The 27,185-nt window shown below is 41.1% G+C and overlaps 1 protein-coding gene across 6 annotated transcripts in view; it reads right to left on the bottom strand.

Moving 5' to 3' along the window:
- Positions 1-27,185, bottom strand: part of LOC134211909 (mucin-2) — a 358,556-nt gene that overhangs the window by 166,100 nt on the left and 165,271 nt on the right. For 5 of the 6 annotated variants that reach the window (XM_062689292.1, XM_062689293.1, XM_062689296.1 and 2 more), the window contains one exon: positions 22,277-22,414. The exons of the other annotated variant lie outside the window; for it this stretch is intronic. In XM_062689292.1, the coding sequence (XP_062545276.1) occupies positions 22,277-22,414 (138 nt within the window). The remainder of the gene's footprint in view (positions 1-22,276; positions 22,415-27,185) is intronic. 6 annotated transcript variants of the gene reach the window in all.

Here is a 27,185-nt window from a genome sequence, read left to right as displayed (position 1 = left end):
TCGTGGGGCAGTACCAGGCGGGTTTTATGGGCGAACGCTCCACCACGGACCAGGTGTTCGCCATTCGCCAAGTACTGCAGAAATGCCGCGAATACAACGTGCCCACACATCATCTATTCATCGACTTCAAAGCCGCATATGATACAATCGATCGGGACCAGCTATGGCAGCTAATGCACGAACACGGTTTTCCGGATAAACTGACACGGTTGATCAAAGCGACGATGGATCGGGTGATGTGCGTAGTTCGAGTTTCAAGGGCATTCTCGAGTCCCTTCGAAACTCGCAGAGGGTTACGGCAAGGTGATGGTCTTTCGTGTTTGCTATTCAACATCGCTTTGGAAGGGGTAATACGAAGAGCAGGGATTAACACGAGTGGTACAATTTTCAATAAGTCCGTCCAGCTATTTGGTTTCGCCGACGACATAGATATTATGGCACGTAACTTTGAGAAGATGGAGGAAGCCTACATTAGACTGAAGAGGGAAGCTAAGCGGATCGGACTAGTCATCAACACGTCGAAGACGAAGTACATGATAGGAAGAGGTTCAAGAGAAGACAATGTGGGCCACCCACCGCGAGTTTGCATCGGTGGTGACGAAATCGAGGTGGTAGAAGAATTTGTGTACTTGGGCTCACTGGTGACTGCCGAAAATGACACCAGCAGAGAAATTCGGAGACGCATAGTGGCTGGAAATCGTACGTACTTTGGACTCCGCAAGACGCTCCGATCGAATAGAGTTCGCCGCCGTACCAAACTGACAATCTACAAAACGCTAATTAGACCGGTAGTCCTCTACGGACACGAGACCTGGACGATGCTCGTGGAGGACCAACGCGCACTTGGAGTTTTCGAAAGGAAAGTGCTGCGTACCATCTATGGTGGGTGCAGATGGCGGACGGTACGTGGAGGAGGCGAATGAACCACGAATTGCATCAGCTGTTGGGAGAACCATCCATCGTTCACACCGCGAAAATCGGACGACTGCGATGGGCCGGGCACGTAGCCAGAATGTCGGACAGTAACCCGGTGAAAATGGTTCTCGACAACGATCCGACGGGAACAAGAAGGCGAGGTGCGCAGCGGGCAAGGTGGATCGATCAGGTGGAAGATGACTTGCGGACCCTCCGTAGACTGCGTGGTTGGCGACGTGTAGCCATGGACCGAGCCGAATGGAGAAGACTCTTATATACCGCACAGGCCACTTCGGCCTTAGTCTGATTAAATAATAAATAATAATACGACAGTATAGACCGCGTAGAGCTTTGGAAAATTCTGGACGAGAACAGCTTCCCTGGAAAGCTTACCAGACTGATCAAAGCAACGGTGGTGGTGTGCAAAACTGTGTGAAGATTTCGGGCGAACACTCCAGTTCGTTCGAATCGCTCCGGGGACTTAGACAAGGCGCATCATCTGTAGAAGTCGGGCCTACTATGGGCTCCAGAAGAAACTGCGGTCAAAAAAGATTCGCCACCGCACCAAATGTGTCATGTCTTCTTATTGGCATTACATCCCCACACTGGGACAGAGGCGCCTCGCAGCTTAGTGTTCATTAAGCATTTCCACAGTTATTAACTGCGAGGCTTCTAAGCCAAGTTACCATTTTTGCATTCGTATATCATGAGGCTGACACGATGATACTTTTATGCCCAGGGAAGACGAGACAATTTCCAACCCGAAAATTGCCTAGACCGGCACCGGGAATCGAACCCAGCCACCCTCAGCATGGTTTTGCTTTGTAGCCGCGCATCTTACCGCACGGCTAAGGAGGGCCCCTATGTGTCATGTACAAGACGTTAATAAGACCGGTTGTCCTCTATGGACATGAAACATGGACAATGCTCGAGGAGAACTTGCAAGCACTCGGAGACGGGTGCCTAGGACCATCTTTAGCGGTGTGCAAGAAGACGGTGTGTTGCGGCGAAGAATGAACCACGAGCTCGCCCAACTCTACGGCAAACCCAGTATCCAGAAGGTAGCTAAATCCGGAAGGGTACGATGGGCAGAACATGTTGCAAGAATGCCGGACAGCAACCCTGCAAAGATGGTGTTCGCTTCCGATCCGGCAGATACGAGACGGCGTGGAGCGCAGCGAGCGAGATGGGCAGACCAGGTACAAAACATCCGTCTAGGTGCAAACATGCATCCGTCGAATATCTGAAATATCATGGGCTGTGTACTCACAAGTATGTTCTGACAGAACGAGTAGCTCTAGTGCTACATAGGCGATGCACCTAATATTCGGATTAGTATCGTCTCTTTCTTTGTTTCGTTCTGTCAATCGAGCTCATATTCGTGTGCTAATGGGCGCCTACTATTCGAACGCCGATTACTTCGATTCAGCAATTCAAATCTCATTCAAATAATTCATGCTTCCATTTCGTATCTTCGATTATTATTTTAACACAATCCGCTACTACCACACATAGAATGTCCAGCTTAACTTTATGGCCAAAGATATATTAAAAATTTAATCGAGCTCAGATAGAACCTAGAAGTCTTTAGCATGTTTTGCTTTATGCTCAATCATTTCATCATTTAGCTACGAAAGGTGACATGTATGTAGGTCATCAGAATTTATTTTTCACTTGCTTACTTTGTTGTGGTGCCTCGTGTCAACTTGTATGCCATTGGAACAATTCTGCTTCATTCATGCGAAATTTCATATGCACCACCATGCCAGATACCACAGCGAAGACATGGCTCCCCAAGAAACCGCAAAACTCCATTAAAACGAAACCAGCGGCGCTCGCTGGGATCAACTTTTCCCATGCCGCATGTTGTCGCGGTCATAGAAAGACAGTTATTCGGATTGGTATATAAGCCGCTGGCCGGCTGACAGACCAACCATCCGGCCGCCAATGCATGCGGACATGCATGGAGCTACTGTTTGGCCTATTCCGGAGGGGGACATTTGCCAACAGATTGGAATACAATTGCGAGTGGTTTCATCGCCAGATCCGAACGACTTGGTTGATTAGTCGGAAGGGCCATTAAACTTTCATTTTTATGGTTGAATATGTAGCCCAAATGGATAAAAGAATCATGGGAAGAATATTGATTGCAGAATTCTAATCGATTGGTAAAAACTGATCAAAATGTAATTTTCTTCAGAAAATGTTGTTCCAAAAATAATGGAAACTGATTGTATAACACTTATAAATCAATCCAAACCTTCCCGCTCAGAATCAAAACTTTTGCCTACCGAGGATTATCAAATAAAAAGAATATGCGCAGTGCGATAGTCACAATCACAAAACACAGCAGTGTATGGATTTACCCAAGAACCAGTTTAAACCCAAAATCACTATCTCGTTTTCTAAAATCGAGTTCGGCCGGTTGGGGGTAATTTCAAATTGTATTTTGCTATTTCAAGTGTTTTTCAGCCTTCTTCTTCCAACTGGAGCTTGGCCTGCTTTTTAACTTAGTTTTCTATTAGCATTGTTTAACTTAGTGTTCGATTAGCATTGAAAGCTTTCTATGTCCGCCAATGCATGAGTATGTAACTTGTGTGGCAAGTACAAAAGATACACTATGCCCAGCGAGTCAAGAATGTTTCCTACAACCCCTACAACATTCTGGACCGTTTCGAGAATCGAAATCGCCTTCTCCGGAGTGGCAATCGTCCGCCTTTGCACGCAAGGCTTTGTGGTTCACCCATAGGGCACAGAGATTTATCTCTTTCTCACTGTATAGAAATTATAAAAAAACAAGGCCACTTACTTTTAAAATTGACGATTAATGCCATATTGTGTACTAAGTCTCATGAAGAACGATAGGGTAAGAGATTCGTTCTTGCAGTGCCCTATATTTGGCAGCTGGAATGTTCTTCGGTAAACGGTTTCCGTGATAAGCTCAGCCCTATAAAAGTTTTCCCCTTTTTCGTTCTACACATACCGTGGGGCATCAAAATCCGTACACATAAGCACCCCAGTATATGAAAAAGTTACTAGAAAATAGAAATCGAATCCAAATGAAACGTTTGTCATTGACACAGGAGCACATAAAAACACATAAAAATTACGATAAACATGATAAAATAATGAATTAAATCAACTACTCCTGAATCGAAATCCGTCCACCGTGGACAAGTTTCGAGTCAAAGGATCAAAATTCGTGGCGTATAGCTATTTTTTAACTAACTAAATATTTAATGATAGATTGTCGAATGATAGCAGTCGAGTCAAGTACGAGCAGGGTTTTGACTTTTCATTTCAATGAGACCAAAGCAAGCGTTTTTCGGGCCAAGGGAAAATCTTGTTTCGTTGTTTATGTTGAGGATCATCTTTCACTCGTCAATCTTTTCTCTAGAATTAGCATTGGAAGATACACGAAAATTTTGCCTATTAGATGAAAATCCTTTTTCGTTTCATTACTTTCACCTCTCACTCACTTTTCGCGAGAACTATCGCAGAACAATTACAAAATTGTATGGCCGCGCCGGGATTCGAACCCAGAATAGTAACAATAATAGCTGTGGGGATGCGCTTACTTTAGCCACACCACCACGCTATCTGTATGAAAGTGTTAAGTTATTTGTTCCACATAAGCTACTACCATTTGCATTGATGATGCCACGAAAAGACTCGAATATGAAAGAAAAAGAGCAAACCAACGTTTAGCGGCAATCGAAGTGAGCGAAAAATTGTTTTCACTCTTCAGGCTGTTTTTCTTTCCCGAAAAGCGATTTCTCCCCGAAAACTTTCGTGAGGGAAAATCATGTGCTCCTGAGATTGAGTGAGCATTACGAACCCTGTGTACGAGACATTGAAGATGACCTTACTGTTGAGGTCGAAATACGTATCTGTCAAGGTACAATCAAGTGGTGGAATCAAATGGGAAGGTACAAACTCGTCTTATGACAAGTAAATATTTAAATTGAAGCAGACGAATTAATTAATCTATATCTGTAAGTAAGACGGTAAGACGCGCGGCTACAAAGCAAGACCATACTGAGGGTGGCTGGGTTCGATTCCCGGTGCCGGTCTAGGCAATTTTCGGATTGGAAATTGTCTCGACTTCCCTGGGCATAAAAGTATCATCGTGTTAGCCTCATGATATACGAATGCAAAAATGGTAACTTGGCATAGAAGCCTCGCAGTTAATAACTGTGGAAGTGCTTAGTGAACACTAAGCTGCGAGGCGGCAATGTCCCAGTGGGGGATGTAATGCCAACGAAGAAGAAGAAGATATCTGTAAATAGTTCAATACGCACCTTGAGAAGCGATCTCTTTGATTCGTATTCCGCTTATCCTATGTCCTATGTAATGATTCACAATAAGCAATTAAAACACAGTTACTTTTGGAGCAATTATGCTCCACCTGCAACAAAATGACGGCAGAAACTCCGCGTTTGGTGAGTGGCGATTTGTTTTGAATTTTTGTTTTAATTTCAAAGTCTACTTTCCATTTCAATGCCCTAAAAGATTACTATCAATTATCTGAACAGGATAGGATAAATTATTTCTAAATTAATTACCCTTAACGAAAGATATTTTAGTTACAAGATAAACATTGTCGCTGTCGTCGCTGTCCGGAACATCTTTTGCTGGCGAGGATAGGGGATCTAAATGTCAATGAAGGAAAAATACATACGATTTGACAGTTAGATACCACACATGTTTCGGACAGCAGAACAAAGGGAACCGAAGCGACAATCTTTATCTGGTAACTAAAATATCTTTCCCTTAACCCCCTTTAATTTAATGATATCTCATGAGGTGGACGGATTTCGGTCCCACACGGTATATTCGAACCGATTTATAACCGAATGAATGAATAGAACATCTTGGAGCCCATGATGGCTCAACTGTTCGCCATCGCCGAATCAGATACTGAATTTAATATTCCTGATTCCTATTAAGGCCAGATTTTATTATATTGTCTCTCATTTTACGAGATTTGTACAGATCTTGCCATTCTATTGCATTATTCTATTCTTTAGTACAGTGTCCCCATTTGAATATGCGCTGTTCTTCCCCAGCAAATTCCGACCAAGAGCAGCTCTATGAACAATGAGCAAAGAATCCAATCTTACTAATGGGAACTGGCTATGGCTAATTCAAACAATGCGAAACGACTGTCAGCGTGGTTTGATATTTTCCGCCTACTTTATGATTTATTTACATCGTTTCCCATTCTTTTGTAACACTCAGAGTTCCGAGTTTCTCCCGTTTCCCGCCATTACATGTCTGGCGGGTTGTCCTCCGTAAAGGAATGCTGTCATGTTTAATATGCCGGTACACGATTAAACAGAGCGTTCATATAGCACACAAAGTTCAATGATCCAGTAGACGTGCCGCAGCATATATACTGGAGAAGGACTTGTTGGGAGCAAAGGAGAGATATCCTGCAGCCTTTATTCGGTCGGAAGCGGAGCATATGTTTAAATATTTAATATGTACCACTAGGCTCAGCAGATGGCAATTTCCCTCGCGACGTCGCGTCGCTGCACAGGCCGTCGTGGGCTCAATCAAGCTGGTTGAAAGTAGTTTTTTTTTAATATTTTAATTCGATGCTGCATGTAGCCACACGCAAAAACTCATCTTGTAGACTTGTTTTAAGTATCTCAATTCGATTTTGATTTATACTTCAGATAGCATAACGACTGAAGGCATGGTACTACCAACCCGGGGTAGCGGGTTTTTGATCCGGCCAAGGGTTGGAAATTTTAACGATTTTTCTGAACATATTGAATCACAATTCATTGCACATGACATTCAATATACAAATTCATGAATTGGCTGTCATCGAAAGCTTTGATTTAAAAATTGTGGAAGTTTATCTCGGAAACTATATTAGGAGTCTGTTATGAACTAATTGCCACAAGCAATTAGTTGAATGATGCGCATTCAAAACCTCAAAGATGTGTTATAAAAAGTATCATCACCAAATACATTTAACATAAATTAGAGAAACATTATAAACTGGAAAAACCTCGTAAAAAGCAACGGTTATAAACGAATTTCGGGTCAGTCGCTTTGAGAAACACCCCACCGTGAAATGGTTCTCAGATCAACGGAGAAATGGATTTTCGTATTCTGTGTCCCATATTCTCCGGTGAATTTTTCGGGCCTGGTTACCCAGAATTTCCACTTATATTTTCACTTCACCGTGTTTATTTCCGTGTCTGCTGGTGCTGCAAAGTTCATTGTTTAGCGGGTTTAACGTTTTTATGCCAATCCGCATCAGCGCCGAAATGCCACTGAATAAAACTATCACGGAAAGAGGCCTATATAACGTTGCACGGCAGAGTTTGCTCGAATGTGTCGACGGATTTTCTCACCAAGTCAACGTCTATCTGGAGCAGATAAGGCTCAACGAGGCAGGAGTTGGTGAAGTGTCCTCTTTATGCACATACAGACGGTGGATTAAAAATGCAGTTTAATCCTGCCATCCTCTCCCATCGTCGTCGACGTCGACAAAGGCATCGTCGTCGTCGTTGTGGTTTCAAAGGGGATCTATTCACGGCGAGTGAACTAGTTTTTGCTTCCGGCCAAACTGTCTCGAGTCGGCGCTCCGATGAAGCGAATAAGATAGCGAGAAAAACCAGCATGACTGCAGATACTGATACGATCAACTTGTTGGGATTGTTTGCTAAATAGTCCACATCACGATGGTGTTGTTATTGTTTTTGCAGGCCGTTGATGAAAGTTAAAGTTGGAGCATAATTTAAGTGATTTATGTTGATGGTGATAATAAATACGGGCTAATAACATTCAAAGTTTTTATATGGAGATGTGAACGAAAAATTTAATTGTGGCTAGTGGCAAATCGATTTTCGTTACCTTACTAGACTCGCATGAAGCGTTTATTCAAACAAAAATATAAACAGCAGAATCTATGACAAATGTTCGAACGAACTGGCAGTTTTGTTCAAACATAGAAGTAAACAGCTGTGTCAATTGATCCACTACGTTATTCAGAAAAATTGGGGAATGAAATACTCCTCATATGCTCGATCTATGGAAATGGAGTTCGACAGGCTTTACAAATTACAGAGGAATAACATCCTGAGCTCGGCGTAAAAAAATCTGTTTAACAGATTGAGAAAAAAAGAAAAAAAAATCGGTGTTGAACTTAATCTAGAATTAAAAAAACACAAAAAAACAAAAAAAAAATTCTGGGGTGGGTTGTCACTTGACAAAGAAGTGTTTTCTCTGTAAAACGAAACAACGACTTCAATATGCTTCGGAAATGGACACAACAAGATCGTGCTTACATAGCACACGTATGGCAAATGTCAAAATGGCCACATATGTTTCCTGTCAAAAGTTACGACGGGGAGCCGACAACCGACCAGTGCACTATGGGGAAAAGGGTGGCCATTAATCGAAAAATTTTTATCTCCAATTTGTCTAATTTATATAACATATGAAAGTATATACCCTAGATAAAAGAATCGGAAAATATTGAAGCGCTATGTTTATTCAATCAAAAGATATGGGCTGGCGAAGTGAAAAAAGCTGATAAAAATAAAAATTCGTTCCTTATTTTGATTTGTATGTCATGAGGTCAATTTTGAGGTTTTATATACCATTTCAAAGCTTAAAACCTTAGCTTTTCGATAGATTGGTTTGTTTTGCACGCAAAGATTGATATCAAAAAGTTGTAGAAGAAAAACTTTAATTAATATTATTCTTTGCTATAAAATGGTCCCGCAAACCTAATGTCCCCAAATGTCCCCTCATCTATAAATGGGGGATTGAAATATAACCCTAGTACCACCTTTTAGTGAGTGATTCGCTTGCGCATATTTGCGCTTTTACGAGAATGCTGCAATCAAAGTTTTCTTGAAAATTGTGGTTTTTATTCTCTATACCTCGTAATGATTAGAAAATGAACAACATTATTACTAGAAATATGAGGCATTCCACGGGGGCATGTCAGTCGATCCTGAGCGACCATTTCGAAAATATTTGAAACTCTGCACAGTTTTTCAATTTCATCTAAATCGTCATTTTTCGATATCAAATCTTCATATTGAGTCACGACTAACTTTTCAAAAGGGTGTATGTGAAAATGGTTCAAAAATATTTAAAAGCTGCACAGCAAAAACGGAATGTTCGATTGTTATGATTTTTCAGCAAAGTTAGACAACTAAATGGTGATTCTTAAGAAAATGTGCACAGTAAAAAAAAAATTTTTTTTGCCTTTAAAAATATCATTTTTGTTTTTTAGGGAAAACGGTCCATTATATTAGCTATCTACCATAAAAATTTAGTGATGGTAAACTAATAAACAAAAAAGTTATGACATTTCAAACATTTCACAATTTTCACATTTAGTAAAAAAAATTTTTTTTCTGTGTAAGTTATTTCGAGAATTGCAGTTTGATGCAGATTTTATTGTTAAGGGACGTGATTTAAACAAGTTGTTTTCATGATATTTTGATTTAATTATTCATAGCATCTATAAGAAACTTAGACACGATCCAGTGTTGTGATCAAAAGTATTGATAGTGTCATAATTTTCATTGCACGTGACTGGCGAAAAAATCTTTTAATAGTGTTGAAACCTGTTGATAATAACGTTGATAGAAACATATCAGAAATGTTATTTTTAAGACACAAGCTGCAAAATCAAAGATTTATATACACGTGTACGTCTATAGTTTACCTGCAAAAAATATACCTCTTAGAGAATAGACTTTATGATCGGGAGGAAACGGGTATCTTCAACAACAACAAATGCATGATAGGTACATACCATGACAATGCTCACGAAAAGCAAAAAATTACTACTACTAAGGTTGTTAAAGATCTTATAAAATTTTTTTCTTCAGTCAAGCAAATGACACCAAACTAGTCAGTAAAAACTTAAAAGTGATTTTGTTTATTGAAATATTACGAACAACATGAGTAGCCGCTTTCTCAACTGTTGTAGGCCGTTTGATGGAAAAAAGTGTTCAAAAGAGTTACGAAATCTCACCGAAAGCACCATAGATAAACTGAAAGCGACTGGTTATGCTCCAATGTCCACATTGAATATAAATTTACGCATTTGCACGTCCTGCCGTCTAAACGTTGACAAAAGAGCAATCTGTATATCATCGGTTGAGCAGAGCGCAGGAAGTTCGAAAACGACAGCAACTGAGGAATTGCCAGATGTATCGACAACAACTGAGGAATTACCAGAAGTATTAAGTGCTGAGAGCCTTGCCACCGTACCATCAGCGAAATCTGTTTCAACAAATCAATCGGAAGATGAGTGTATCCAAAAGGTCAACATCGAACGCAGTTCAATATTTTGAAGATGATGAAGTAAGTCGAGCTATGCCTGGTCAAAAAGATTATGTATCAGTAAAAAAAGATGGAAAGCGTCAAGCAATCCAAAAACGATTAATGATGACGACTTTGAAAGAAGCGTACACACGCTTCAAGGAAATTCACGATAATATTAAAATAGGTTTTTCCTCATTTGCAAGCCTTCGGCCAAGGCAATGTAAGCTTCTTTCCAATTCAGGAACACATAATGTGTGTGTGCACAACCCATGAGAATATTAATCTTATTTTACATAGTTTGAAAAGAATCAATTTAACAAAGGATATTAAAATGTTAACTGGTAGTCTTTTGTGTGAAAATACAACATCAAATTGCTATCTACGATCTTGTTCGGATTGTCCAGATTCTTCATCATTGGAAAATACTTTATTCGCTGAGTTTGAAGAAAAATATATTGATCAGTTATCATTTGAGCAATGGGTGACCATGGATAGGTGTGACATAGAAACTATTGTAAAACCTGTAGATGAGTTTGTGTCATATTTTTGCTTGAAATTAGAAAGTTTAATCCCTCACGATTTCATTAAAACAGAACAATCCAGCTTTTTAAAAAATACGAAAAATACATTACAAAATGGTGAATTTTTAGTCATTTGTGATTTTTCTGAAAATTACAGCTTTGTATTGCAAGATGAAGTGCAGTCCCATCACTGGAACGTACAACAAGCTACAATTCATCCATTCGTTATTTATTTTAATGGAAGTACGCAAATTGAACACTTAAGTTTTATTATAATTTCCGAAGATTTAAGACACGATTCAGTATCCGTAAACTTGTTCATTGAAAAAATGATTAACTTTTTACGCGTTGATAAGTATAAAGAAGTTAAAAAGATATATTTCATGTTTGATGGAGCAGCGTCGCAGTACAAAAATCGTAAGAATTTTTCGAGCCTATGTCAATTTAAATCAATGTACGGAATTGATGCAGAATGGCATTTTTTTGCTACATCACATGGTAAAGGTCCTTGTGATGCTATTGGAGGAACAATAAAGCGCATGGCCACAAGAGCAAGTTTAGCCAAAGAACGTGAGCATCCAATTAAAACTGCGAAAGAACTTTTTGATTGGGCAAATCGTAGAAAAGAAAAAGATTTAACCAAATTATCATTTTGTTTTACTACTACTGAAGAGTACGAAATAAAGGCTTCAGAGCTCAGCGAGCAATTTAATAACGCGAAAACGATCCAAGGAACCCAAAAATTTCACTGTTTCATTCCATTGTCGGAAAATAAAATTAAAGCAAAACTATACTCAAACTGTGCTGATAATAATTCAAAAGTGTTCGATATTTTAAAAATTTGAATAAAAATAAATAAAAATAAGTATTAATAAACTGTTTTCATGATATCATAACCCATACCAAAATTCAAACCCAAAACTCTTAGAGTTTCTATAACAACATTGTGTAACTGCCACATTTAATTTAATACTTAGGATAATATTAATTCATTTTTATTTATTTATACATATAATATTTATACATATAATATACATAATATCGATGAATACATAAATATAGAATATCATACAAACAACTTGTTTAACTCACGCAAGGCCCTTAACAATAAAATCAGCATCAAACTGCGATTCTTGAAAAAAAAATACACGGAAATTTTTTTTGTTTACTATATGTGAAAATTGTGAAATGTTTGAAATGTCATAACTTTTTTGTTTATTAGTTTACCATCACCAAATTTTTATGGTAGATAGCTAATATAATGGACCGTTTTCCTAAAAAATTACGTTCGAAAAAAGATAGGGTTTTGAGATATTTGAGTTTTTGTGACAAAATGATATTTTAAAGGCAAAAAATTTTTTTTTACTGTGCACATTTTCTTAAGAATCACCATTTAGTTGTCTAACTTTGCTGAAAAATCATAACAATCGAACATTCCGTTTTTGCTGTGCAGCTTTTAAATATTTTTGAACCATTTTCACATACACCCTTTTGAAAAGTTAGTCGTGACTCAATATGAAGATTTGATATCGAAAATGACGATTTAGATGAAATTGAAAAACTGTGCAAAGTTTCAACTCAATAGAAAATCATGAATTAAAAATTTTCTTAAATTTTGATGCTGTTGCTTGGAATCGCTCATATGGTTGTTTGCTATTTTATGCATGCTGTATTGGAAACACGGCCTCGAACCGTGTATTGAAGTGTCAAATTTGCTGATTCAGTGTTTGCTATTAATATATAAGTTAAATAAATGAAAATGAATGGACCCAGACTATGAACTATGTACCCAGAGGATATGTCAGAATGTGAACATTTGGAATGTGACGTCTCAAAATCTTAGATTCTTCCCTCCACCCTATGTCTGTTGAGGATGGTCCTATAGTGGCCTAAAATTGAAACAATATTTTTATACTCAATGAATCACGTTTATAATGTAAACTGTTAAAAATGGGAGCAAAAAAAAAGTTACGTTATATCGAGGTTACGTTATATCGAGGTATTACTGTATAGCAATTATAAGATAAAATACATCATTTTTTTTATTTTCAGTTGTTTTTGAATATATTTCAAATCTATTTCACCTTGAATAAAATTTCTCCGAGAGCGTCAATATTCATTAACGAATGCTAGTAATGGTATATCAAGTGGTTAATTCTTATGGTACAAAACGAGAAAATAAAACTTTGTAAAATTAAATATATTGTTTTCTGAAAAACAATCTCAAAGTCACCTTTTTTGGAAAAGAATCCATACAGATTATCAAAATCGGAAGACTAATACTAATCGTTGCACAGTGGGGTCAAGATGGGCAAAAATTAAAAATGAAAAAATACAAAAAGGCTGGTAAGCGTTATCCATATGACCCATACCAAAATCATGGATCATATGGATAAAATTATGTTTCAAATGACCAAAATTATGGATCATTTTACTGAAATAATGGATCAGCATCACGATAAAGAAATGCGCAAATTTCAATTTTTAAGGATCAAAATATAGCTTTTTATGAATCATTTTCCAAAGATTTATGGATCACTTATCAAAGACTAACTCCACAACCGCCCCCCCCCCGCATTTAGTTCACTATCGTAACAGCTTCCGAAAAACGTGTATGCTACCTATCAAGAGTGCATTCATACATGCTAAGTGAATAAAATATTTTCATTTTCACCCCTGATTATTAACGATCGGAATTATTTCCACCATTTCAGTTAACACAAAAGAATCACGGCATATGCTCGTTATGCCAAATGACCATAACTTTAAACGCTGTTCACAATCATACCAAATGTCCGTTATGCCAAATGACCTTTATAACAAATGACCTTATGCCAAATGGCTTTATGCCAAATTGCCCACTCCCTTCTGGGATACCCGGAGAAAATCGTTTACTTGTAAATGAGTACTTTTGGTTTGCTATCTTTTTCTCCCCGCTGGAAAATTTACCCATTTTGAGAGAATAAGTGGATGTACTCATTTTAATGAGTAGATTTACTTATTGTCCCAAAGTGGGTAAATTTTTCAGCAGACAGGAAGAGATCGCAGAGAAAAAGTGTCCATTTATTAGAAGACGATTTTCTCCGAGTATGTATATTATTTTCAGGGAAATGCCTTATTCGGAAGATATTCTTTTAAATGAAAACTATTTTTTGTGAAAACGTTATTTGCGGGTAAATATTATTGCAGAGGATTTGCTATTCTTTTGTTTAATTCGGGCAATTGGTTTTCGAGAAATTGTACAATCTCAAGGAATCTCAGATGAACCAAAAACTGGGGAATTTAAATTACATCCATTATGCTTAACACACATTATGTCATACGTTACTATGCTTAACATATCCATACATAAAGCCTCATTTTCATTTATTAAGTCTACATCTAAACAGATAACACTGAATCAACAATTTGACGCCCCAATACACGGTTCGAGGCCGCTTCTCTCCATCCTCGAATACGCCCCACGCTCGCCAAGTCGTTTTGCACCTGGTCTGCCCATCTCGCTCGCTGCGCTCCACGCCGTCTCGTACCTGCCGGATCGGAAGCGAACACCATCTTTGCAGGGTTGCTGTCCGGCATTCTTGCAAAATGTCCTGCCCATCGTACCCTTCCGGCTTTAGCTACCTTCTGGATGGTAGCGGGCCATTTGGCATAACGCCATTTGGCATAAGGTCATTTGGCATAAAGGCCATTTGGCATAAATGCCATTTGGCATAAAGGCCATTTGGCATAACGGTCATTTGGCATAACGGACATTTGGCATAACGGTCATTTGGCATAACGGACATTTGGCATAATTTTTCTTTACGTTTGCTAAATGATGACTAAGTGGCGCGGGAAACACCCCGGGATAGTAAATATAACACCCGTCGATAAAAATATTAAAAAGACATTATCCTCTCGTGGAAAGAATGCATTTGCAATGCAATGCAAAAGTAGGCGCATGCCTGGATTAGAGCAGTGGTTTATGTAATCCCCTCTTTAAACGTAGGCGTATGGCTGGATTATGGCAATGAAGGATATGATACCTTCTTTAAAAGTAGGCGTGTGGAGGTATTAGGGCAATGAAGGATGTGATCCCTTCTTTAAAAGTAGGTGCTTGCCCGGATTATGGCAATGGAGGGTATGATCTCTTATTTAAAAGTAGGCGCTTGCCCGGTTTAAGGTCATGGTGGATTGGATCCCTTATTTAAAAGTGGGTGCTTGCATGGATTATGGCAATAGATGATGTGATCCCTTCTTTAAAAGTAGGCGCTTGTCCGGATTATTATAATGGTGGATGTGATTCCTTCTTTAAAGTAGGTGCTTGCCCGGATTATGGCAATGGAGGATATCGCTTATTTAAAAGTAGGCGCTTGCCCGGATTAAGGTCATGGTGGATACGATCCCTTCTCCAAAGGTAGGCGCTTGCACGGATTATGGCAATGGATGATGTGATCCCTTCTTTAAAAGTAGGCGCTTGTCCGAATTATGGTAATGGTGGATGTGACTCCTTCTTTAAAAAAAGGCGCTTGCCTGGATTGAGGCAATGGTGGAAGTGATCCCGTCTTTAAAAGTAGGCGCATGCCCGGAATAAGGCCATGGTGGATGCGATCCCTTCTTTAAAAGTGGGCGCTTGCATGGATTATGGCAATGGAGGATGTGATCCCTTCTTTAAAAGTAGGCGCTTGCCCGGATTATGACAATGGTGGATGTGATTTCTTCTTTAAAAGAAGGCGATTTCCCGGATTGAGGCAATGCTGGATGTGATCCCTTCTTTAAAAATAGGCGCTTGCACGGATTATGGCAATGGAGGATTTGAATTGTTCTTTAAAAGTAGGCGCTTGTATGGAATGAAGCAATGGTGGATTCAATCCCTTCTTTAAAAGTGAGTGTGTGGCCTTAATTGTGGCAATGCAATGGTGGATAGGGGCCCTCCTTAGCCGTGCGGTAAGACGCGCGGCCACAAAGCAAGACCATGCTGAGGGTGGCTGGGTTCGATACCCGGTGATGGTCTAGGCAATTTTCGGATTGGAAATTGTCTCCACTTCCCTCGGCATAAAAGTATCATCGTGCTAACCTCATGATATACGAATGCAAAAATGGTAACCTGGCTTAGAAACCTCGCAGTTAATAACTGTGGAAGTGCTTAATGAACTTTAAGCTGCGAGGTTGCTCTGTCCCAGTGTGGGGAAGTAATGCCAATAAGAATAAGAAGAATGGTGGATGTGATCCCTTCTTTAAAAGTAGACCCTGCCTGGATTATGGAAATGGTAGATGTGACTCCTTCTTTATAAGTAGGCGCTTGTCGGAAATAAATCAATGGTAGTTGCGATCTCATTCCCGAAAAGCACAATTCAGATTGATTTGGTTGCAATAATGTGACTTGATTGGTTTTAGTAACTCGTCTACGACAAGTGTGTTGCTTGAGTTTTTAAAGTTAGGCGCTTGCCCGGATTAGGGTAGTGGTGGATTTGATCCGGTCCTAAGGCGCATGCCCGGATTGAAGCAATGGTGGATGTCATCCCTACTTTAAAAGTAGGCATGTTGCCGGAATAAGTCAATGAAGGATGTGATCGCTCTCTCGGAAGTAATTCTGACGTTTTGTTATTTCGTTCTTCCGGAAAATGTCTACCATCAGTCTAAATTTATCAGGAAACAGTCTCGACCTACTTTATCTACGCTAAACATTACATGAAATATCCCTTTCGCTTTCAATTTATGCCAAATGTCCGTTATGCCAAATGACCCACTCTTTTCTTGCACTTCTAAATTACGCCAAATGTCCGTTGTGCCAAATGACCTTATGCCAAATGGCGTTATGCCAAATGACTTTATGCCAAATGACCCAGACCCCTTCTGGATACTGAGTTCGCCGTAGAGCTGGGCGAGCTCATGGTTCATTCTTCGCCGCCACACACCGTCTTCTTGCACACCGTCAAAGATGGTCCTAAGCACCCGTCTCTCGAATACTCCGAGTGCTTGCAAGTCCTCCTCGAGCATTGTCTATGTTTCATGTCCGTAGAGGACAACCGGTCTTATTAGCGTCTTGTACATGACACATTTGGTGCGGAGGCGAATCTTTTTTGACCGCAGTTTCTTCTGGAGCCCGTAGTAGGCCCGACTTCCACAGATGATGCGCCTTCGTATTTCACGACTAACATTGTTATCATTGGATCTGAGGTAGACGAATTCCTCGACCACCTCGAAGGTATCCCCGTCTATCGTAACACTGCTCGGTTCCGCCCACAAGCATGTACTTTGTCTGTGACGCATTCACCATCAGTCCAACTTTTGTTGCTTCACGTTTCAGGCGGGTGTACAGTTCTGTCACCTTTGCAAATGTTCGGCCGACAATGTCCATGTCATCCGCGAAACAAATAAATTGACTGGATCTGTTGAAAATCGTACCCCGGCTGTTAAACCCGGCTCTCCGCATGACACCTTCTAGCGCAACAACAGGCACGAAAGTCCATCACCTTGTCTTAGTCCCCAGCGCGATTCGAACGATCTGGAGTGTTCGCCCGAAATCTTCACACAGTTTTGCACACCATCCACCGTTGCTTTCCCAGGGAAGCTGTTCTCGTCCATAATTTTCCATAGCTCTACGCGGTCTATACTGTCGTATGCCGCCTTGAAATCAACGAACAGATGGTGCGTTGGGACCTGATATTCACGGCATTTTTGAAGGATTTGCCGTACAGTAAAGATCTGTTCCGTTGTCGAGCGGCCGTCAACGAAGCCGGCTTGATAACTTCCCACGAACTCATAAACTGATGGTGACAGACGACGGAAGATGATTTGGGATATCACTTTGTAGGCGGCATTACGGATGGTGATCGCTCGAAAGTTCTCACACTCCAGCTTGTCGCCTTTCTTTTAAATGGGGCATATAACCCCTTCCTTCCACTACTCCGGTAGCTGTTCAGTTTCCCAGATTCTGACTATCAATTTGTGCAGGCAAGTGGCTAGCTTTTCCGGGCCATCTTGATGAGCTCAGCTCCGAACCATCCTTACCAGCTGTTTTATTGGTCGTTGGCTGTTGGATGGCCTCCTTAACTTCCCTCAAGGTGGGGGCTAGTTGGCCTCCGCTGCCTTGACTTTCACTGCCTGTACTCTCAGCGCCATTCAAATGTTCCTGGTAGTGCTGCTTCCACCTTTCGATCACCACACGTTCGTCCGTCAAGATGCTCCCATCCTTATCCCGGCACATTTCGGCTCGTGGCACGAAGCCTTTGCAGGATGCGTTGAGATTCTAATAAAACTTGCAGGTTTCTTGAGCTCGGCAAAGTTGTTCCATCTCATCGCACCCCGCTTCTTCCAGGCGGCGTTTCTTCTCCTGAAAAAGACGGGTCTGCTGTCTCCGCTTCCATCTATAACGTTCCACGTTCTGTCGGGTACCTTGCTGCAGCGCGACCACCCGCGCTGCATCCTTGTTCTCCAGATTCTGTCTGCACTCTTCGTCGAACCAATCGTTCCGTCGACTTCGTCCCACATACCCGACGTTGTTCTCCGCTGCGTCGTTAATGGCTGCTTTAACTGTATTCTATCAGTACTCAAGAGGGGCCTCATCGAGCTCACCCTCTTTCGGCAACGCTGCCTCGAGATGCTGCGCGTATGCAGTGGCGACATCAGGTTGCTTCAGTCGCTCTAGGTCGTACCGCGGCGGTAGTCGGTACCGAACATTGTTGATGACGGATAGTTTTGGGCGCAGTTTAACCATCACCAGATAGTGGTCAGAGTCGATGTTAGCGCCACGATATGTCCTGACGTCGCTAATGTCGGAGAAGTGCCATCCATCAATCAGAACGTGGTAGATTTGTGATTCTGTGTGCAGTGGTGATCTCCAGGTGTACCGATACGGAAGGCTGTGTTGGAAGTAGGTGCTGCGAATGGCCATATTTTTGGAGGCAGCGAAATTAATTAATCGTAGGCCGTTTTCGTTCGTCAGTCAGTGTGCTGAACTTCCCAATAGTCTAAACCCAATGGTCTAAACTCCTCCTCTTGAGCAACCTGAGCGTTCAAAGCTCCTATGATGATTTTGACGTCGTGGCTTGGGCAGCTATCGTACTCACGTTTCAGCTGCGCGTAGAATGCGTCCTTATCATCATCAGTGCTTCCGGAGTGTGGGCTATGGACATTGATTATGCTGAAGTTGAAGAACCGGCCTTTGATCCTCAACCTGCACATTCTCTCGTTGATCGGCCACCACCCGATCACGCGCCTTTGCATATCGCCCATCACTATGAAAGCTGTTCTCAGCTCATGCGTGTTGCCGCAGCTCTGGTAGATGGTATGATTACCTCTAAACGTTCGCACCATTGATTCCTTCCAACAAACCTCCTGCAGCGCTACGATGCCGAATCCACGGTCCTTGGGCATATCGGCGAGTATGCGTGTGCTCCCGATGAAGTTGAGAGATTTGCAGTTCCACGAACCGAGTTTCCAATCGCTAGTCCCTTTTCGTCGCAGTGGTCTTCGCCGATGGTTCCGGTCCGTACTCTCCTGTTGATTGTTCGTTGCATATGTTTTTTTAAAGGCTGCTTTGCAGGGCCTGACACCAAACCCCTAAAATTTCCGGAGGACCATTCCTCCTTATTTCCGGTGGACCATGGTGCACAGTTTCACTTAGAGTCCCTCGCTGGCACTTGGACGATGATCAGCCCTCTGGAACACGGTAGATCACTTTGACGTAGTGAGTTGCGGTGTAAGATCTACCAAACAGAGCCCTAGCTTAAACCATTTTCCTAGCTAGGGCAATAGGTTGTGGTAATTAAGGATTCGTCGTATTTAGTCCCCGCTACCAACAGCAGTCTCAGAAATAAAACATAATTAATGTTACCTTGCAGACAGTTGAAAGACTCGAATTCCTCTGGTTTGAGGCTAAACTGTATGCAACGGAAACAACTTTTCAAGCAATTAGTTTAGTTTAGTCCCTAGGCTGAACTGACTGCTGGAAAAATCGAGTTAGGGGTTTAAATACGTACTAACTCTTCTTGAAGTGATGAACAATGGTAGTGAGAGGAACACACGGAGGTTCTTATTACTGAACAAATTCTCTTGCTTGGAATGGTCTTGTAGACAGAGCCAAATCCCGGGTTTTAAGAGTTTTACTGGTGATATTCTAGAAGCAAGACAAGGATTTGGCTAGGGCTCCGTTGCATGGCCAAAAACAGTATTACTGTTCTGTTTTCTCAAGACAGGATTGATTTCCTCCTTTCCCCCCCTCCTTGTCAGCATACGACCATAGTTCCCACCGGGGTTGGTTACCCGATCTTCCCTAAGGCTGTTTGAATCCCGGCCAGCACCGCGGGGAGGTAGGGATAAAAGATGCTGAGTAAGAGGCTAAGGACCGCGAGATAAGGTCTATTTTATTCCTTCAGGTACGCGAAGTGCCAATGGTACGCTTTACCCAGAATTTGCCCTATTCATTAGCGAATAAATTGTTCAGTGCACTATGAATATGAGTTAAATTGTTGGACCAAGTGGTGAAATTAGCAAATTATCCTCGTTTTATGATTGAATTCGACGCAAGTTCTTAACGTGTTCATTTTTTCACCTATTTTTACCATTTATTTTTGGCCGATCTGCTCTCATCCTCTCTAAATGTCTTCAATCTCTTTTAAAATATCAACACCACTGTAAGTGCTTGTATAGTATGGGTACTGGGACATGAATCAAATGCACAAATTTGATTAATATCATTTTCCTCGCGACAGATTTCGATACTCATCAATCTTCCATCGCGCAAGTCAAATTAGCACCCAATTTCCTCGAATCAAAACACATATCACTTTTCCATCGAAAGGCTAATCGTAAATCGCGCTTCCAATCACAATAAAGTATTTTCCAGACGGACACCGACGACGACGACTACGACAATCCATTGGATGGCAATTTTATTACCGCTTTCCGTGACAAAGTTCTATCAAATTACTGTGCAGTCGGAATGGAGCTGTGTGCAGTTTTATGGCTGCAAACAACACTGACTGGCTGCGATTGCTTTACTCCCTGGTGGCTCTTTTTCTATTGCCAGCCCCCAACTCCTCCATCGACGTCTGCTATATATCAATAGTGTCTTAGCAGAAAGCAAGGAAGGCAGGCAAATGCGCGGAATAAAATAAACACATTTATACCGGGGGACATTGCTATGAAGATATATTCACCCTCGCTTTGGCTGTTCAAATGACGGATAGAGTAACAATATCTGCTACGAAATCGCTCCCGAATCGCCCAGTCCGGTGTCGGTGGATGTAATAAAAGCCAACCAAGTGACATCGACTATGATGGTGGGTTAGATTTACCTACCCCCCACTGGTGACTTTTCAACGATTAAAGGATTGTTTGCTGTTTCCAGCTCAATCGTTTTAGGTATCGAGTGTCGAGGGGTTAATATCGTTGTCGTCGACAAACAAACACGTGTTGCAAATTAATGAAAACGAGCGAAACTTTATGCTGCGTAGCACCAAGGTGTTTCCCCTTGTGACTAATTGAAACACATTTGAATGAAACAACCGTCAGGGATCATTAGTGGGGAGCAGCTGACCGATTCAGTTGTGGTTGGGGAATTTGCCTACATTCTGCTTGACCTATAATTGGGGTCTTGGCAAGTTTGCCGATTGAGAAACAGGGATTAAATTTGGTGCCATCCGTATAAAATTGCTTTTGGCAAACACCTTAGTTGTAGAGATAAATTCCGGATAATTTAGACCCAATGATGTCAGTGTTTTGCTTGACTAACAACACAATAACAGCCAATGAAACGATAATATTTGACACTGAAATACCTATCAATTAATGAGAAAAATATATTAAGCTCTTTTAGTGGAATGTATTAAACCGTCTAAGACGAATTAAGTACTGTCCATTTAATTCCACTAGTTAATTTTCGTAATCTTTGCAGATACGTATTTCGACCACAACTGTGTGGTCGTCTTCAGTGTCTTGTACTTGACTCGACTTGGTTTATGGTTTTTGGTTTATCAATTAATATTCAGATGTTCTAGGTATGTTTTTTGTGTTACACGTAGGGTACACCTCTACTTCAAGGTAGCATAAATATGTAAAATGGTTTTAGAGTAGTAGTTATTGCTCTTACTGACGCTCCATCGTTACTGCAAAAAGAAAGGCCCATTGTGGTAGATAATACACTTCGCATTTTTTTGGACTTGTTCCCGTAGATATAGGATTGAGAATGTTCCTCAACATATTTTGGAAGCAAGTAAGCATTTTCCTGGTATGCGCCATTGAAGTTGCAAGTTTAAGAAAAGGCAGCTATTATGGCTGTCATTTGTGATACTCTTTAAACTTTTTATTTGAAATCGTGTTATATCGTCTGAAAGCCGCAGTAATTGACTAAAACCCAGCCTTGAAACTTCACCAAAGGCTTTTTCGTATTACTTCAATGCATTGCGTCTCCACGTTCCCGAAAGAAGCCAGTAAATTAGGCGGAAAATAAATAAGTCTCAGCAGAAGAAAACACGACATGTTATATATCGCATACTTATTTCGCATTTGGTTGTTGATGTGCAGCAGCCCTTGGTAGTACATACCTTGGTAGCAAATTGGAAATAATTCGTTCTGCTTCCTCGGGCGATGGAGGTGAGTACTTGCCGTCCGGTGGCACCGGATGTGGAAGTGAAGGTGCATTTGCCTCGTCAGTCGGTTGAAAATCAGGTACGAATTTTGCCCTGGAGAAAGAGAAAAAATAGGAAAAATTGTACAGAATAAAGACTCGTTTGGGAGAGACGGTAAACGATGGCGTACTAAAAAATCCACAGTCGGCAGTCTCGTCACATTTGAGTTAAATTGCCTCAGATTCCGTACCTACGGGTTGTAGTCTGCTATGTCTAAGTTATGTGTGCCGTCTGGGCCAGGCCGTTGCCAGTAGTTCAGTCATTCGGAACGAATAATGGTTTGAGTTATATCATATCCACATATGTACACACAGTCAGTTGATGCAAACATCGGGATTTACGGATGTGACTCTACCATTCGAGACTGTTTTCCTTTTTCACGATAGCCTGGTTGAATGATTTAGGTACGTATACCTGACGACTGAACTGCTGCTGAGTTTTGCTTCCATTATAGAAAATTCAGGATAAATTGGTTCATTGCATTAGAAGTAAGCCCATGGGATCAGTTTATCCAACCTGTTGCCGATAGATTCGACCCGCTTCTAAGCCAGTCTAGTTCGCATTCTCATTTCCAATTGGCAAGAAGATTATATTAGCATAGCACTACAACGAGCTGATCTCTGTCAGATGATAGATGTATGATTGGGTTACGTATAACGATATGGTACTGTTGCGGCGGTATCGATTGGAGGCAAGTCAGTCAGCCACTTAGCCAGCCAACGGCTCCGACCTAGGATGTGATGATGTAATGTGGAATTGGAAATAAATTGATCGGAGATGACGGCCCATAATAAGGTTTTCCCCCAATAAGTGGGTAAAAGATCGTCGTCCATTGCTCAGTCATAATGTATCACACATCGAACGGAATCATACATTGGCTTGCCTAAAATGTTGTCCTGTTGGTCGGTGGGACGATCGGAGGGTTGGGTTTTCCTTGTGATTCATTTGATATGTGATGTGAAGACATAGAATGTGCATTGTGCATCCGAAAATGGGTCATATGGGAGGTATCAAATTATTTGTTTATTTCGGGTAGGCAAACAAACATTAAACATTAATCTATTGGAGATCTATCAAAATATTATGGATAATACAATGGGGCCCTCTATACTGCTGCTAACCGCAAGTCGATATACAGATGTGCTCGACTTGCGGTTAGCGACAGTATGGCCGTGCAGGTAAGACACGTGGCTACAAAGCAAGACCATGCTGAGGGTGGCTGGGTTCGATTCCCAGTGCCGGTCTAGGCAATTTTTGGATTGGTAATTGTCTCGACTTCCCTGGGCATAAAAGTATTAGCGTGTTAGCCTCATGATATCGTTTTCTTCTTCTTCTTATTGGCATTACAACCCCACACTAGGACAGAGCCGCCTCGCAGCTTAGTGTTCATTAAGCACTTCCACAGTTATTAACTGCGAGGTTTCTAAGCCAAGTTACCATGTTTGCATTTGTATATCATGAGGCTAGCACGATAATACTTTTATGCCCAGGGAAGTCGAGACAATTACTAATCCAAAGCCTCATGATATACGAAAGCAAAAACAGTAATCTGACTTAGAAACCTTGCAGTTAATAACTGTGGAAGTGCTTAATGAACACTACCCGGGCAGAAGCCATGAGCTTGAGCAGGCAACAATATCAAAAATTTGCTCCGAAATATCATTTAAATATCAAGATTTGCTATACATAAGAACAAACTAATGGCACATGATATTGATCACTTATTACAAATAGCATAACTTGATCTCCTCATGATATTTTAGTGCAAAATATTGATATTGTCGTCTGATCTTTTATCTCTTATATCAATCAAATCCATATCTCATTTTGCTATTTTATCAACATTTGATATTATTGAGCTATTTTCGTCTACTCGGGTAAGCTGCGAGGTGGCTTTGTCCCAGTTTGGGGATGTAGATCATCCCAGATCATCTTCAGTCGTCTGTCATCAATAGTCAGTGAATATGTTCGTGGGAAGTTATCAAGCTGGCTTCGTTGACGGCTTCACGCTCGACAACGGACCAGATCTGTACTGTACGGCAAATCCTCCAAAAATGCCGTGAATGCCAGGTACCAACGCACCATCTGTTCATTGATTTCAATGCGGCTGTGTGAAAATTTCGGGCGAACACTCCAAAGGTTGAATTTGCAAAGGTGGCAGAACACTATACACTCGCCTGAAACGTGAAGCAACAAAAGTTGGACTGGTGGTGAATGGATCGAAGACAAAGTACATGGGCGGAAACCAGCGCGACAGGGCCGCCTGGAAGCAGTGCTACGATAGACGGGGATACCTTCGAGGTGGTCGATGAATTCATCAACCTTGGATCCTTGCTAACGACTGATAACAATGTAATTCGTGAAATACAAAGGCGCATCATCTGTGGAAGTCGGGCCTACTACGGGCTCCAGATGAAACTGTGGCCTAAAAAATCTCACCACCGCATCAAATATGCCATGTACAAAACGGTGATAATACCCCGAGCAACACGAGTCAGACAAAAATGGTTGCAACAACTTTTTTGTGACTGAATCTGGTCACATATGAGTTGCAGATACATATGTGGAACATGTGTGCTGCCAGGGACTGGTAGTCCTCTACGGACATGAAATTTGGACAATGCTCGAGGAGGACTTCCAAGCATTGAGAGTATTCGAGAGACGGGTGCTTAGGACCATCTTTAGCGGTGTGCAAGAAGACGGTGTGTGGTGGCGAAGGATGAATCACGAGATCTATGGCGAACCCAGCATCCAGAAGGTAGCTAAAGGGTACGATGGACAGGGTATGTTGCAAGAATGTCGGACAGCAACCCTGCAAAGATGGTGTTCGCTTCCGATCCGGCAGGTAAGAGACGACGTGGAGCGCAGCGAGTGAGGTGGGCTCACCAGGTACAAAACGACTTGGCGAGCATAGTGCGCTTTCGAGGATGGAACCTGGGGTGACATTGCGCATCTCGAATCGAATCACTCGATTCGTAAGTTTTTGAATTCGTTTCGAAAAAATTGCGGCATTGTGTATTTCGTTCGACTTCATTCAGTCGCAGTACAAGATTTCGAATGGTGCTGTACTAGTTCAATCGAGTATGTTCTGTCAAACTAAATGTAAACAGAGAGAATAAGAGATAGCTGTCTCCGTGTTTAGTATGCCGTCCGCTGGAGAGACAACTGGAGAGACAACCTTCAGTAATTTCATCTGCGTGTAGCATGTTGCCTGTTGGAAAGGCATCCTTCAGGGCATGAATTGGCACACTGACAAAAATCCAATCATATCCATTATGTGTGGCACAAATAAATTTTGACTATAGCATTTCCCACATAATGGCTATGTGAATTCGCATAACATATATGTGGAAACACACATAACCGTTATTACTTTAGATTTTTGCCAATAAAAAAAATTTTTTATTAGTGCAGTTAATTTATAAACAAGCAAATTGTGCTCAATGACTTTAAAAAAGCAATATTATTCAATGAGCAATTGCAACCGATTAAAACATTATGCCGATACGACATGTTTTGTAAATTGAGATATTGTTACGACACAAATTATAAGTTTTATGTTTTTCGAGTTTATGCCACAGATCCAATTTTGAGCTAAATGATTTGAAGCTAAAGAAGGATTCGATAATAAATTACTTTGATGTTTCCATGTGTTTTAGTTGAATGCACTTGGGTCATCTCATGCGCGTTTTTTTGTTTAACTCATCTATTTTTACGTAAATTTTGGAATATACACGTTTTACGCAGATTCTCCTCATAGATTTTCCACGCGATTTATTGAAATTGTCATGAAATACGTGAAAACTTCAAAAACCGATTTTAATTTAAGTCATAATTAGAGATTGCATATTGCCTGGAAACTATAAAAGTTGGTATACTAATGACATTCTTTTCCTCAAAAGACAATAACAAAAAAATTTTTCTCTTCCCGTAGAGAAATAATAACAAATATAATTAAAAACTTTCAGCAAGAGATAACTCTCGAACAACATTCGAAAGCTATAAAGGTGACGAGTGTTTTTCGTTCGACTTAAGTCGTTTTTCAGTGTGCTATCGAGTAGCCGTAATGCCAAAACATTTCGTTATTCTTGTACCTCCTCGAGCAAACTCGAACGATGAGTCGTTTTCGAGATCGAATCGAAACCCGTAATGCCAAACATGTTCGACTCGATAGAATTACGTTCGAATCGAGATGCACAATGCCACCCCTGGCTTCATAGTGCTGGGAAAGATGCGCCAACGCGTTGTTGGATGGCAGCCAAGGGTGTGCAATATGAGGGTAAAGGCCGTTTCTTCAATTATAGCACCATCAACGTGCACTGCTCACACGAAAAGCGACAGGACGACGAGAAAGACGCGTTCTTTGCACAGCTGGAGCAGACATACGATAGATGCCCACTGAGGGACGTTAAAATCGTCGTCGGTGACATAAACGCTTAGGTACGAAGAGAGAAAATGTACATACCGGTGCCTGATCGAAACGGACAATCTGCATACTTTATCGAATGCGAACAGCAAATGAAGCATACACTTTGCAGCTTCCCGTGGAATTGTAGTCCGAAGCGCAAGAATATCCACAAGGCCACATGAATATCACCTAGCCAAGAAACGGAAAACCAAATCGGTACGTTCTAATCGACGACACGACATCACGAACGTCCGCACTTACCGCAGTGCGAATATTGAATCCGACCACTACCTTATTGTAGTATGCCTGCGCTCAAAACTCTCGACGGTGTACAACATGCGTCGAAGACTAAACCAAGACTACGCGCTGCAGCTGGGAATGGCACTCCTAACAAAGGAGCAGCTTAGTGCAGTTTCT

This window comes from Armigeres subalbatus, chromosome 2 (genome assembly GCF_024139115.2).
Source record: "Armigeres subalbatus isolate Guangzhou_Male chromosome 2, GZ_Asu_2, whole genome shotgun sequence".
Classification (NCBI taxonomy): domain Eukaryota; kingdom Metazoa; phylum Arthropoda; class Insecta; order Diptera; family Culicidae; genus Armigeres; species Armigeres subalbatus.
Note: the sequence above shows the minus strand (reverse complement) of the source record. Positions and strands in the feature narration are given on the sequence as shown.